The 14,327-nt window shown below is 48.5% G+C and overlaps 7 protein-coding genes across 7 annotated transcripts; 4 read left to right on the plus strand and 3 right to left on the minus strand.

Annotated features, from left to right (window-relative positions):
* Positions 1-6: 6 nt before the first annotated feature.
* TRIVIDRAFT_71502 (uncharacterized protein) lies at positions 7-1,842 on the minus strand (the record flags this gene model as incomplete). The annotated part of the gene is made up of 2 exons (XM_014101015.1): positions 7-1,571; positions 1,638-1,842. The coding sequence occupies 2 exons, from the start codon at positions 1,764-1,766 to the stop codon at positions 279-281; spliced, it is 1,422 nt and encodes a 473-aa protein (XP_013956490.1).
* Positions 1,843-4,214: 2,372 nt separating this feature from the next.
* Positions 4,215-4,766, plus strand: TRIVIDRAFT_60865 (uncharacterized protein; the record flags this gene model as incomplete). Its single annotated transcript, XM_014101016.1, has 2 exons — positions 4,215-4,655; positions 4,725-4,766. 2 exons carry the CDS (start codon positions 4,215-4,217, stop codon positions 4,764-4,766), a joined length of 483 nt encoding a protein of 160 aa, XP_013956491.1.
* Positions 4,767-5,672: 906 nt separating this feature from the next.
* On the plus strand, positions 5,673-7,166 carry TRIVIDRAFT_149930 (uncharacterized protein; the record flags this gene model as incomplete). Its single annotated transcript, XM_014101017.1, has 2 exons — positions 5,673-6,269; positions 6,354-7,166. 2 exons carry the CDS (start codon positions 5,673-5,675, stop codon positions 7,164-7,166), a joined length of 1,410 nt encoding a protein of 469 aa, XP_013956492.1.
* A 247-nt stretch (positions 7,167-7,413) lies between these two features.
* Positions 7,414-8,548, plus strand: TRIVIDRAFT_221550 (uncharacterized protein; the record flags this gene model as incomplete). The annotated part of the gene is made up of 4 exons (XM_014101018.1): positions 7,414-7,489; positions 7,552-8,193; positions 8,255-8,359; positions 8,421-8,548. 4 exons carry the CDS (start codon positions 7,414-7,416, stop codon positions 8,546-8,548), a joined length of 951 nt encoding a protein of 316 aa, XP_013956493.1.
* Positions 8,549-9,131: 583 nt separating this feature from the next.
* TRIVIDRAFT_29019 (uncharacterized protein) lies at positions 9,132-10,134 on the plus strand (the record flags this gene model as incomplete). Its single annotated transcript, XM_014101019.1, has 5 exons — positions 9,132-9,282; positions 9,346-9,434; positions 9,501-9,533; positions 9,590-9,953; positions 10,010-10,134. The coding sequence occupies 5 exons, from the start codon at positions 9,132-9,134 to the stop codon at positions 10,132-10,134; spliced, it is 762 nt and encodes a 253-aa protein (XP_013956494.1).
* A 300-nt stretch (positions 10,135-10,434) lies between these two features.
* On the minus strand, positions 10,435-12,659 carry TRIVIDRAFT_230487 (uncharacterized protein; the record flags this gene model as incomplete). Its single annotated transcript, XM_014101020.1, has 1 exon — positions 10,435-12,659. The coding sequence occupies one exon, from the start codon at positions 12,657-12,659 to the stop codon at positions 10,566-10,568; it is 2,094 nt and encodes a 697-aa protein (XP_013956495.1).
* Positions 12,660-13,699: 1,040 nt separating this feature from the next.
* Positions 13,700-14,266, minus strand: TRIVIDRAFT_29064 (uncharacterized protein; the record flags this gene model as incomplete). The annotated part of the gene is made up of 1 exon (XM_014101021.1): positions 13,700-14,266. The coding sequence occupies one exon, from the start codon at positions 14,264-14,266 to the stop codon at positions 13,700-13,702; it is 567 nt and encodes a 188-aa protein (XP_013956496.1).
* Between the last annotated feature and the right edge of the window lie 61 nt (positions 14,267-14,327).

Here is a 14,327-nt window from a genome sequence, read left to right on the forward strand (position 1 = left end):
TGATTGTCTTGTAAACTGGCTTACCAGCCATCTATTAAGTTCTATCGGCGCATATGCGTGTAAGTCGCTTGGTTGTCCCCTTTCCCCAACACCACAAAAAAATAATATACATACAGACACCCACATACATCAACCTCATGCCATAATATCTTTGCCTTATTAGTCCTTTCCCATCATCTTCAACGCCGTGTACCCTGTTAAAACAAGCTCCTCGCTCTATGCAAATGATCTAAATGCCCATGTAGAGAAATCAAGAAATAATCGAAACCAAAAAATGTCTATGATGACGCTGCTGCTGCTGCTTGTTTGCGCTTTTCCGTCTCTTTAACATCTTCCATTTCCTTCCTCATGATGTTGTTGAAAAATTCGGCATTGTCAAGATACAGGTGGTGGCCGGCCTTGGGGATGATGACGACCTTGCAGCTTCCGCCTTCGTTGCGCTTCTCCTCCTCTGTGCCGTTGCGCATGATGTTGGCCTTGAGCTGCTTCAGCTTCTCCTCTGCCGCAAGACCGCCTGCAACATCCATCCAGTCGTTCTCTCCGTACATGAAGACGATGGGGATGCCAGTCTCCTTGCTAACGGTCTGGCCATCCGGTCCCTGGATAGGCTGTCGACCGACATTCTGGATGCGGTTAATCACCGGCCGGCGGGCGAATGCTCCTGGTGCCAGAATATATGCCAAGGCATATTCACCGCTTCCCTTCTGCTTGAAGATGGAGAATGAGTAATCGTGCAGGGTTTGGGCTTCCTCAGAGGGGAGGTGGTTAAATCGTCGTGAGGTCCAGCCAGAGACGAACCGCGGACCGAGAGGGCCAGCCATTCGGACAATGCTGAAAGGTGACACATTGGCGTCCCAGAGCCAGACGAGCCAGCTGGGATAGGGGCGTTTGGGTGGGACGGCAGCACTGTTCTTAGTGGTCGTCGTAGTTTGTTGGTCTACAGTAAACTCGTTCTGCATTGTGGACTCGCCGGGTTCGGGGAGGGCGGCGCTGACGGCATATGGGTCTTCCGGAATGCCGACGGGGGAAGCAAGAATGAGCTTCTTCAAGTGGCCCGGATACTTGAGGGCATAGGAGACGGCCAAGTAGCCGCCAAGGGAGTGGCCCAGCAGGGTAAAGCGTTCAATCTTCCTCGCCTTGCGCCACTCCTCCAGGGCGTCGATGAAGAAGTTCTCCGCCTCGATAACCTTGCCCTCCTTGTCCTTGGCGTGGATCTTGAACGGCGGCCTGGACGAGTTGCCCATACCCAGCATGTCGAGGGCATACAGCTTCAGGCCAGGGATGCGAGAGATGGGCTCAAAGTTCTTGTAGAAGAAGCCCAGGCCAGCACCGTAGCCGTGGACCATGACAAGAGTCTCCTCGGGCTCCTCACCGACTCGCTCAACGGAGAATTCGTTGAGGGCGCGGTTCTTGCCGGAGAGTTGGACCATGGACCGCCTCCATATTCTGGTGCCGAAAGAGTCGGTAGAGTCGGTGGTGGAGAGGTTGCCCATGCTGGTGGTGGCCTCTTTGAGGAAGGGGATGTGCTTGAGCACGTTGCGCTCGGCCATGGACGGCGTGACACTCGACCACTAGACATCAGCCCTAGGTTAGCATTGAATTTATACAAGAGCCAAGCCAAGATGTATTAAACATACCCATTGATAGGCCGCCTCCTTGTATCCCAGCGGAAAGTATGCGCCTGAAGGCTGCTGCTGAGGCCGCTGCTGCCGTAGCTCCTCGGGAGCGTCCCGCGGCGGGCGGATCGCATTTTCGGTGGTGGACATGTTGGAAGCTGTGGCGGGGAGAGACGATGTAGAAGAGGTGAGGTTGAAGCTGAGGCGCGATCGATGCAGAATCGCTGTGACGGTCTGCGTCTTGAGCATTGCCTACGAGCGGGCGTCTGGGCGGAGGGCAGCTTTTTAATGGAAAAAAAAGGCACCAGGCACCCGTATTACCAACAAACGTTCGAGTTCTCGACTCTGGCCACGCAATTCGTTCGTGTCGCAAATGCGGCCGGATTTGGGCTGGCGGAGGGACGGACGGAGTTTAGATGGCGCCTGGCTCGGGGTTTGGGCGACCCGGATTCCGAGAGGCGCACGCGATAGGCTGTAAAAGAGCGAATGCGATGCGATGCGGTGCGATGTGATGCTATGCTATGCTAAGCTATGCTAAGCATGCAAGAGGCTGACAAGTGACGATGGCGATGACGACGATGCGAAATGAAGAGGGGAATTGGCGGTTGAGATAAGAGAGTAGAGAACTTTAAGAAGAAAGAACAAAGAACAAAGAGAAGGTCCAGGTCAAGCGGTCATGGATCCGGCGAGAGAGCACATGTGCAGGTCCCTATTAGGCGCTGGCGTAGGGGTCCACGATTTAGGGGGCAGTTTTGTTGAGCTCAGCGGGCGGGTGACCTGCAGAAGAGCCCTGTAAAGGCCACGGTTTCGCAGCACATGATATCAATGGACAATCTAGTGAATAAGCCTCCAGATCCATATTATTACCTAAGGAACATAATTTACATGATGAATGGGTCATTTTGCGGTGTACGATTACATACACATAGCCTGTTCTGTTCTTGTCCGTTGTTGCTGCTATGGATTGATTCCTCCAGTCTATGATGTGTGAGGCTGTGTGGTCTTGCCATAGCATCACCTCATCTATTCGCCTGCATCCTACTCTGTATTGTCCGCTTTGCCCGGAATGGCCGATCGAATATTTGCTCCGGAGTCCGGGCCGGGCATCTACACATTCGATACTGATTGGCTGCCAAAGGCCGACAGCCAAAGCCGCACACTGCTCCGCTAAAGCCATAAGCAGAGAAATCAAGGGCAAGCTTGACCGTGGCACACGTCAATAGTGCGAGTCGAGAATACTAATCTTTTGTTCAAAACCCTAATTCAGTGTGCATATTGTTGTGCGAAACTCCGCAGATGGCTGAGGGCAGATAGGTGAAATACATACCATTATTACAGTAGTAGAAGATAAGAAACTGGGCTTTGGTCTATTCTTTTGCATGTGACGCAGGATTTACATCGCTCCACCAATCCGCAAACAAATCTCCACCAAATCTCGAGCCAAATCTCCGCCAAACCTGGCGTGGCCATCACTGAATTCCCATTCTCCACTTATCCGTCAGGAACCACCACAAACGGACATCTTCTGTCAGCCATTCGTATCGATACGTGTATAGACTCGGGACCTGAAGAAGATCCTAGGAGAGTAGGGATCTTGCCTTGGATTTTTTGGATTCAAGCTCCGGCACCCACCTACCCTAGCTATGTATCCTCAAGTAATACGCGTAATAGTTATAAGACTAGCCTAGGTTACCTGATGTGTGTATATACCACGAATCAAGCTTTTTTCTTTATCAATCTCGAACCCTACATATATCTAGGCGCCAATGTAAATGTTTAAAAGGAGGATTCCCCAGTTCGACGCCATACACGATAACCCAGCAGAGTTTCTCATTGGCCCCATATACAAGATAATACTTGAAAATATTCCAAGGCAATGTGTACGACTGTGGCTGATAGTACCTGCCAAGGTGGAAACGATAGATGAAGATACCGTCTCAGGGCTATTAGAATTTAGAAAGTACGTGTGCATTGTAGCTTACCTATATATATGTGGGTGTTTCCCTGCAATGGGTCGGTTTAATCCTCGATTCTTAGAGTTCTTAATAACTCGGCACCCTTTTCTGAAGATTGCGCTCCAAGACGAGTTCTCCATCATTACTATAGCCCAAGACTTCTATCCACCACCTCAACACCAGCTCACACCTAATCACCAGCCATGTCTGACTCATCATCCGAGTCCGAGTCCGAGGCACCAAGCCTCCCTTCCACGGGTACGGTTCCGGTGCCTCACCTTCGGGTTTACAGTCAATGTGTTGCTTGCAATAGGCCTGTGAATAGAAAAGACGTTCTCGTTGCAAGTACGAAAAAAAAAGAACCCCCCCAATGTAGAAGCCTGCCTCGCTGACTGGCGATTTGTTAGCTAAATTCCGACTTTTCTCGACATTCGCGGGCAATATATACAAAGTGCCTGTGTTTAGAAAGGGTGAGCGTGTTAAACGGGAGAGCAATGCAGTATTTTGCAAAATGGTGGACTGCACCCTCTGTTCCATGAACGTTATTGGCAATGCGACATACCACGCAAATTATTTCAACCTTTTTGGCAAATACTGTCATGCTGAGGATAAATACTCGCGGCTTTAGCTAGCCGCAAGGACAATGTCCCCCATGAAGACCTACGCGTGCCTGAAGCTCCTCTACGACCCGGTAGCATCTCAGCAGCTCAATATCGTCTTCGAACTTCTTGGGCTTCAGAGACTGCCTCTCACTCTGACTAGAAAGATTTGGGAATTTGATCCTAAGTCTTCTGATATAGTGGCCAGGTTCTGCTCCGTTCTGCAGCTTGCCGCTGAGATGAACTCTGCTCCTACAGTGCCTAGTTTTTGCCCTCTCTCAGAGGTGCGCTTCTGGTCGCGCGGCCAATACCATACCGTCCAGAAAGACATGGGAAGCGAACTACCGTTTGTCCGAGTCACGGTAGACTCTCGCGGTGTCAAGAAGCTCGAAAGGGTCAACACTCAGTCCATTCTTAGTTCTGATGGGGAAGTCTCGGTAATTCTGCTCTCAGACCTGTTTTCAAACATCGAAGCTAGTTTTGGCGTGAGTACCAATTTGACAGATGGTCTAAACAAACTTAGACACTTTTTGCTAACTCTTGCTTTCATGAAGTTTGGATTACGTCGCCTAGAGGCTCCGAGGCGTTATGATTAGGCCACAGATTATTAGTAAATCCATACCTATCACAATCTTGTTAGTGCTTAATGCCATGATCCAAATCGAACGGATGAAATGGGCGAATGTTTAAAGAAATATATAAGGGAGCATTTATATGAGCATGGGAGTTCGGAGAATACACGTTATACGGGATATGGGCAATGGCGTCCTCTGTGGCCCACCATCTTACATGCAAGGATGGGGGAGAGTATACACCATGATACTTGTAGATGGAATATACCACATTTCTTGATGAAACTCGCGACTTTTTACCAGCCATACTCTAACTATCGAATGATAGCTGTATCCAATGACGTTAACGATAGTATTGGTTTGACACATCAGGGTATCCTCAGCTTGCAAATATGTAGGCGATTTTGCATCTGCACGAGCAAACAAATAAAATGCGTGTATGTATAACAATATTCATCCTACTTATATCTCAAATCGTGCTCTCATGCTTTATCACTTAGAGGCCGATATTTTAAGGCTTGTCAAGTAGTAAAACTGTGGCAGAGCAAGGTACGCTCTTATGCTTAACTCCGGGATCCATATTAGTACCTCAAAGTCAACTCCTGATGTTGCAGTCAGAATTGCACGCGATTGTTAGCGCCAAGATACCTGTAGGTACATTAGACACTGGCAATTCCCGAATCGTAAGCACCTTGGCGTCTCTCGTAAGCATCCCTGACTTCAATTGCTCGGATGTAAGAGAGGATCTCCTATGCAAACCTTCAACCTTTACTATCATGCCGGCAATCTATTCATCAGTATCTGAATGAATTTTAATCGGCAATTAATTACAATCATACCGAGTTTCAGCAACCATAGGCGCATATTATCTGTATCTACTAGCAGGTACAGTGTAAGAGTGGCATACGAGTCTAAAGCATTGGAGCCAGCATGACGAGCCTAAGCAACACAGTTCCGCAACTGGCTGGCGGTGAATCCAGTGCTAGAAACCCAGTTACACAAAGGACATCAAGACGACGTCCAAATAAGCCAATGACGGCCGAGCGGCGCATGCAAAATTGCAGATCCCAGAGGGCATACCGTCAGCGGAAGCAGGAAAGATTGAAAGCGCTTGAAGCCAAAGTTGCCTCCTTGGAGTCTGGCCATGAAGTCGAGCCTGTTCCTAGACAGGCTCTAGCAACGCCTCTAGCAATTCCCACCTCGAATTCTCTGCGGATAGGAGGCTCGCCATCTTCCCCGGCACATGTCACATCGATAGCCATTGATTCATCGCAACCTTACAACTTCAGCTCTGGGAACTACGACGCCAGTATATGGCTAGATCATCTACCACCAACTTCACTCCAGACTGAAACGATGCCCTTGCCTCAGATAAGCTCAAATGCGGACCTGCCAATGGTTTCAGAGACCCATTCTACTGAAAGCTTCTCCGCTTTACTCCATGATACCAATACAGGGGCGTTTTCGAGCATTCAGACACAGGGGACATCTATACCAACTACAACTGAAATATCCGATACCACCGCTGTTGCAGCCTCATTATCTAGCCTACATTCTATCGATACCTCTGCATCTATGTATTCGACCCCAAGACCGCGTGTCTACAAAGAGATGCACATTTATCGGCCAAGCAGTAAGCCGCTTCTCATCAAGCCACAGCTCATCCGCAAGTGGTTTCAATCTCTTTCCCAGTCCACGCGCCGTCTTCTCGCTCAACTGGCCAAGGACGGCGACTTCAGTTTTGTAGACATGATCTCATCTCTATTACTGGCCGAGATGCGCGCAACCAATAGTAATGGCCAGACCTTCGAAGGCAGCGACCCAGAAAAGACAGAATCCCGGCTGTTGGAGATGAGATTCGCCATGTCGCCCACAGCTTCTTATTCGCCCTACCGCAATGTGCTTCGCATTGCGAGGTTCTCTTATTTCGCGGCCCTTTTTACTAATTTTAGCTGCCTTGGCTTTGACTTTGGGCTGGTTCTTGATGAGCGTAGCCTGTCTCCCTTCTGCACCCGCACTCCCACCGAAGATACAAGGTCTTCTACAAACACATGGGATGCCAATATCCCGCCCAGCCTGCGTCCAATTCCTTCACAATATACTGTGCCGCATCATCCATATCTTGACTCCTTGCCGTTTCCTACTTTTCGACGGCGCGCTTTGGCTGCCCTGGCGGCGGATCCTCCTCTGTTGGATGAAGACGACCTCTGTATTGATCTGATGGTGCGCGATGGGTTGGTGTGCTGGGGTTCCGCCAGCCAAAATGGCATGGATCACGGAACACCTTGGGATAGTCACAGCTGGGAAGGTAAAGAGTGGTTTCTGCGGAAATGGAAGTGGCTTCTTGGACAAGAGAGTGAACTGTGGCATAGCTCGCGGTGGTGGGCGGCACAGAGGGGGGAGTACATATCTATGCGAGACTGAGAAACAATGAATATTTTCTATGAAAATAGAATATGCTGTAAAATTCTGAATTATCAATGCGGGATTATCGGGCTTAAGATGCCGTCGTGAGAGTTGGTGTTGATTACGCTGGTATTGGTGATAGCGTCATCACGTCGAGGCATCTCGGATGGACACAAATCCAGATATAAAATAAAGTCTTCCTGCTGGCCAGTTTGAATATATCAACAATATTAGTATCAATAAATCTTTATTGAAAGCAATTAAGATGACAGAATTTGGATTCCATACAACTTCCGACGAGGCCGCCGCGGCTCTCAAGGATGCCATTGCTGGAAAGACCAGTAAGTCGTCTTCATCCCTTCTTCTTCAATACTTGTTTTCGCTACTAATATCGAGCTTGTAGTCCTTGTAACTGGCGTCAGTCCCAACTCTTTAGGCTCCGACACGGCTCGAGCCATCCTCGCTCAAAAGCCCGCCAAACTCCTCATCGCCAGTCGAGCAGCCGACAAACTGCAAGATGTAATCAAGTCCCTGGATATCCCTCAAGGCTCCATAGTACAGCCCATTGTTCTCGATCTCTCCTCGTTGGAGGCTACCCGCAAGGCTGCCGCTGAGGTGATCAACTCTGTTACAGTTCTCGACGCCATGATATGCACCGCTGGCGTCATGGCCGTGCCGTCTTTCGAGAAGTCCAAAGACGGTATCGAGATGCAATTCGCCGTTAACCACCTCGGCCACTTTCTCTTCATCAACTTATTGATGGAGAAGCTGCTCGCCTCGGAGCTGCGCACCGTTGTGACCTATTCAAGTGAAGCGCAATCACGCGCTAATCTATCCTTCTTGGACGACCTGTCGTACAATGAGGGTAAGGAGTATGAGAAGTGGACGGCTTACAGCAACTCCAAGGCCTGCGATGTGCTCTTGTCAGTTGGCTTGGTACAGCACTTTGGTCAACGAGGATTGCGCTCCTTCAGCGTTGATCCTGGTGTTATTGTTACCACAGGCCTGACGAGAAGTGTTCCCATGGAAGATTTCAAGGCACTAGGTATTATCTCGCTTTTCCATTATATGCCTTTCTCTATTCGCGAAATGCTAATATCTGACAGGCTGGATCGACGACAATGGCAACCTTAATTCGGCTATCAAGGCCAAGAGTTTGGCAGAGGGATCCTCGGCAGGAATCATTGCCGCTTTCGATTCTCGATTGTCTAGTATGTTGACCAGTTTTTCCTCTGGCCCCAGAAGATAATGCATGCTGACATACTCTGCTAGACGAGGACGGTTATTATTTGGCCGACGGAGTCTTGACCCGAGAGGCCCTATTGCCTGGGGCTGTCGACTCTGCAGAGGCAGAAAAGCTCTGGCGCATTAGTGAAGCCTTGACAAAGCAGGCGGTTTAAATGTTGCCATCTCTGTAGCTTAGATCTTTTACAATGTCCAAATCACATCTTTGTTTGCGTTACTACATGTAAATTGAACATGATTTATATCCCAATTTCAACTTTCGATGACTAGTGAGCGTGAATACCTGTACATATCCTCCTCATCAGTAGCTGGCCTGGAACTCTGCAGGGCGTACGCAAATTTGCACCTTCAATTCTATGCGTGGTCAAAGTTTAACACATTATCACATGCAATTTCTTCCTTATTTTGATTCTGAACTTCTGGCGCAACAAGTAGAGCATTCTGGGTATGACGTCGAGATGACCACTTCCGCGTCTGCTTCTTCACGATTGCTCGTTTCCCAGCTTAAGCTTTGCAAAGAATGCCCGCAATCTCCATACATGAACTCACAATGTCGTCATTGCGGAATGCAAGTCAATTCCATTCACGCCGCACATGTTATTTTTTATTTTGTGAATAGGTATGATTCTGCTGCTTAGTTCGCCTACAACATCCAGATGCCGATGTTTTAATTTATTCTTTCTTCCCTCTCGTTATTAGCCATTTTGCGTAAATTCAACATCCAAAACAATAATCACAATGGATTACAAGGCGGCATTGGTGAACGGAATCGATTCAAACTCCAAAGGCAATTCAGATGCGGTGACCAGCTATATCCATACTGCGCCAGTCACACTTCAACGAAAACCTTTTCTCCAGCCGGAGGGGGATGTGAGGCTCTCTCATACTGGTATGGCCCCATACAATGAACAGGCGGCATATCACTTGCGCTGTAACTGAGAGATGAATACAGGGACACCGAGAGCCAACATAGCCGCAACATATGACCAGCCAGAGGGCTCACAAGCTGGTAACTGGGCGAAGGAACATCAAAACCAGACTGTGCGTTTGCTTTCTTAATCGTGAATGCATTGCGAGACTCGCAGATTAACCCGCGAAATTGATTAGGTCCTGCAACAACACTGTGATTACTTTGATCAGGTGAGAGAATTTCACACCAGCCATTCTAAATCGCCCAGTTTCTAATTAAGATGCAGGATAAAGATGGAATCATTTGGCCTCTAGACACCTTCAGAGGCCTCTACGCCCTGGGCTTTAATTCTCTATTCTGCATTCTCTCCGTATTCGTCGTTCACTTCGCCTTTTCCTACCCGACGGTCCCAGGCCACCTCCCCGATCCCCTTTTCCGCATATACCTGAAAAACATCCACAAGGATAAACATGGAAGTGATAGCGGAACATATGATAATGAAGGGCGCTTCGTGCCTCAGAAATTCGAGGATATATTCTCCAAATACGCCGACGACAAGGATTATATCACTGCACGAGATGTGTTGAACATGCTCAAGGGACAGAGACTACTGGCAGATCCATTTGGCTGGATGGGCACAATGACTGAATGTTGGTTTAGAATCTCCTTGAGTGAGGGATATGGGGTAGCTGACAACTTTAACTAGGGCTTACAACCTACATTCTTCTCTGGCCCGAAGATGGGCGCATGATGAAGGAAGATATCCGGAAGCTTTACGACGGCAGTCTCTTTGAAGAGATTGCAAAGGAGAGGAAACACTCGAGCAAATGATCAGCGAAAGCCATGTTGCGTGCAACAAACGAAAGTATATAGCTGGAGTACCTAGGTAGTCACGACACAAAAGTGATTTCTCCATGTCACTATGGGTAAATAACTGCAGGCAAGCTTGGTTCATCAAACCAACTCGAGCAGTTTATGAAACCAGACATGTTGCTGAAGAAATAAAACCATAACTAAACTTGGATCAATTGCTCTTCGTAATGGCGTTCCACCGGGCGTGACCGAAACTTTGCCCAACGTTCAGGAGACGAAAATACATAGTAATGCCTTCTGGTTCATCTACCAATATATAGGTACATGTATCTATATCTGGCCTATATACCATTGCCTAGTCTATCCACCTATTTCTAATCTATATATATATACGTCTAGTCTATCTGTCTATGTCTAGTCTATCTATCGATGTTATCTCGTCCATGCTGTTATGAGGCTTTGTTCAAGCTTGAGACGTGCCGCAAAACCTCATACAAAGCCCATTCGAGCTCAGATACAAAATCGTCCTCTGATATCTCCCGCTTCCTGCGTTTTGGGTTTCTCATCATCTCTACTTCTCTATTCTCGTCCCCACCCCCACAATATGCCGCACGCTTGAAATCGACAACCATAAAGGTGCCGCTACGTTCATCATAGAGTATGTTACGCAGCTCCGCATCACGATGAAGAACCCGCAGTTTGTGTATCGCTTTGAAAACACTTGTGATTGTACTAACCATGTCAAGGTGGCTGATTTGGTTGGTGCATTCGAAAACAGGCCGCCCGGCCCATGCAAGAAACATGAAATGCTTGTAGACACCACAGTCATAGTAGTATGGAAGAATCAAGTTGATGTTACCAAGACATACGGGAATATATCTGCCTTGGATTGCAAGCATGCAGTCATATATTTCGTTCTCATGCTGCAGATGGGCCAAGTCCAGGCTCTCCATTCCCTTGGCGACGAGCGTATAGCCGTGTGACGATAACCGCAGCTTGAAGAGCGAGCTACGCGATCCAGACCGATATAATGGCATGCAATCAGCATCACGACCGCGGTCCACAGCGAGCTGTTCCCGAATAAGGTGCAGAAACTCGAAACGACTGATGTGCTTTTGCCCATGGCAACCTGCGTTGGGGCAACTCTTATCTATGGGCTTTCCGAGTGCCAATCCAAGAAGGCACTGCTGAGTGCAAAAGGGTCGGCTCTTTATATGTGGCTCTGTTACCCCGGTTTTCCCACCTTGTCCGTCCTTTTTGCCCGATGTACTTAGAAGGAGCAAAGGATGACCATCTACTAGGAGTCTTGTATCAAGGAGGGACCGGTTAAAGTCCTTCCAACGCTGAGGCCGGTAGAGAAAAGTCGGAGACTCCTTGCGCTTGCGATCTGCGGTTGGGATCTCTGCAAGAATGTCATCATATTCGACTTCCCAAAGACCAAGCTTTTCAGCTTCATCGTGCCATGCCTCCGGCGGCGGTTCTGCAAGTATCGCTTGCAGAAGAAGGGCAAAAACTTGGGCGACGGCCGTACGATGAAGCCTTGTATCGTCGCCGTCCATTACGTCCATACTAGGAACGCACAAAGAGAAGTATACGATAGAAGGATCGTCGGGAATGTGAAGAAAGACGAAGGCCTGTCCGGTGCACGCATAGCCATACTGGAGGCCCTTGCCAACCATATAGGAGAAAAGCTGCGTGACAACGGCGGCAGCCAGTCTCCTTGATGTCGAAGCAAAATCGTCACCACCCTTATTGATGACATCACGCTCTGGCCAGATTTCCGAGGAGAGGCCTGTCACAAGCTCGTTGACACTCAACTTGCGTGGTGGCTTATACTCTATGGCCACCACAGGGGTCTGGGCGCCATCTGAGGTCTTGTAAACCAGGAACTCATCGGCCCTGCTGCCCTTTCCCCTCGACTTGCGCCGTCCTTTGGCACTCATGGGCGTGTCCAACACGTCATCCTCGAGATTTGTGTGGTTTTTAAATGACACGGGCCCTTGCAGGTTGAAGCGGTTCTGCAGCTGCGAATCATTGAGTGCATGTTCACACAAAATCTCGACGGCATCCTCAACAGCAACCCTCTCGAAATTCTGCAGACTAAGCTCGTTACTAATTGGCCTGATGCGAGATCTCGTGTGGTCCATCTGAGGTTTTGATGGAAACCATGGCTGAGAGTGAAAGACACCGCTGGCTGAAAGATCGTTCCAGATCTCTTCTTGCCTTGCCGCGAAGTCATCCCAAGGAACGATTCGGCGAGGGAAAATGAGGCCAGTTGGGTTAGTCGCATCCCCCCTTTTGGTCGAGAGCGAAGTCATCACTTGCATGGAGAAATGAAGGGAGTGACAAGTCTTCGAGATATTGCCATAAAATCTGGGGCTGATAACGCTGCAGACGCGCAGCGAGACGTTGGCGCTCCTCTTCTTTATTTCGACGCTGCTTCTCTTCGAGCTGACGCCGTTGCTCTTTAAGCTCACGAAGTCTCTCGTCAATTCGACGTTGCTCCTTTTCAATCCAACGCCGAGCTCTGCATTTTCATCCATTGTAATAGAAAAAACGCTAAGCCAGCCGTGATGGCATGTGGCGGGAGCAACGTGAATCTCACCGTGTGAGCGGCTGTCGCGTCGAACTGAGTGTGAGCAAATGTGAAGGTGTGCGCACAGTATATTTTGAGTATATACACTGTATTTATATGACATGTTCCGCCTCCAAGGCACTCGGGGCATTATTACCTGCGCCCAATAGAATACCAAGTTATAATGCTAGACGAACTTGATTAGGTAGTAGATAAACCATATTGAGATGCATAGGATATATGTAGGTATATGGACAAGATGTAGGTATATGGACTTGATATATTGAACTGAACTGAATATAACTTCAGTATGATAATTATCATGATTAATCTCTCTCCATATATACGTAATAATGGCAGAATGGACAACAAAATAGATGTTTCCTCCTCAGGTATTGTTTTCCAGCTCAGTTGACTCTTCAGTCGAGTTGCCATCCACGTCGTCATCCTTGGGCTAGAATTTAATGGCTATGTAGCTGCTTGAGTACTTGAACCCTACTTTTCCTTCCATTAGGTAGCATTCCCAGTCTTCAATACCACTTTCCCTTCTGAATATCACATACTAGTCGTGGTGTACAAGGGCAAACTCTGGCAATGAATAGCATTGGCTACAGCTCGGAATGCGACACAACTTGAATCTATTATCTCTGACCTCTCTGATGAGGGGTGTGTATGTGTCTGGGAATAGAAACGGCTGTGTACATTCGTAGTTGGTTGGTTCATCTCTGCTATTGGTAAAGACTGTAACACAAACTCATGTCAACGACGAAGCGTAAAGGGCGGGAGGAAGTATTAATGACAATATAGAGGGATCATACGCTACTACTCTTTCATGTCGTAATCGACCTGAGCAGACTCCACACTCATCTGTGAGCCCGAGATGCTGGTCCTCGTAGGATGATGCCATGGCTGTGATTAATCTTGGGCGCGTGTAACTCTTAGATGCAGTATTAAAATTACAAGAGGCGACTTATCTAGCGGAGGCCTCGCTACCTAGCTACTTGGAGGCTATTGAAGTTTCAACCATTCTTCCCTTATAATGATGTATTCAACTTCACCCTCCTCTGTCCCAGGAATAGGGTCTTCGAACTCGGTATAGAATGTGCGCACATGCCGCATCCCACAGGCCTTCATGGTTGCTCTCGATGCCTCGTTCACAGCCATCGTCTGCCCAACAGCCTCCATCAACCCCAGCTCGTCAAACCCATACCTCAATAGCTCGCGCCCAATTTCTTTGGCGTATCCCTGGCGCCAGAAGCGAGGTGATATGCGGTATCCTAGCTCGGCTTTGGTTGCAGGAAATGTCCCATCGTTGGATTGTATGGGTGAGAGGGCCCCCCATCCGATAAATACATCGCCGAGGTAAGCTGCCCAGTACCCTAGGCCAGGGACTTGTTTGCAGGCTGAGAGACGCTCTTGATGGTCTTGAATTGCTTCTTCTTGAGTCAGCGGGCGGCCATTGTGAACATATTTGACGACTTGAGGGTCCGAATCGAGGGCGATGATGTTGTCTCGGTTGTGCTCTGCAAGGGGGTTGAGCTGAAGACGAGAGGTTTGCAATGTTGGCAGAGCCATGTCTTGGTGAATGTACATATTCAGAGTTCAATGTCTACGGGTTTCTTTGGCAACTCGCCCA

This window comes from Trichoderma virens (assembly GCF_000170995.1).
Source record: "Trichoderma virens Gv29-8 chromosome Unknown TRIVIscaffold_6, whole genome shotgun sequence".
NCBI classification, from domain to species: domain Eukaryota; kingdom Fungi; phylum Ascomycota; class Sordariomycetes; order Hypocreales; family Hypocreaceae; genus Trichoderma; species Trichoderma virens.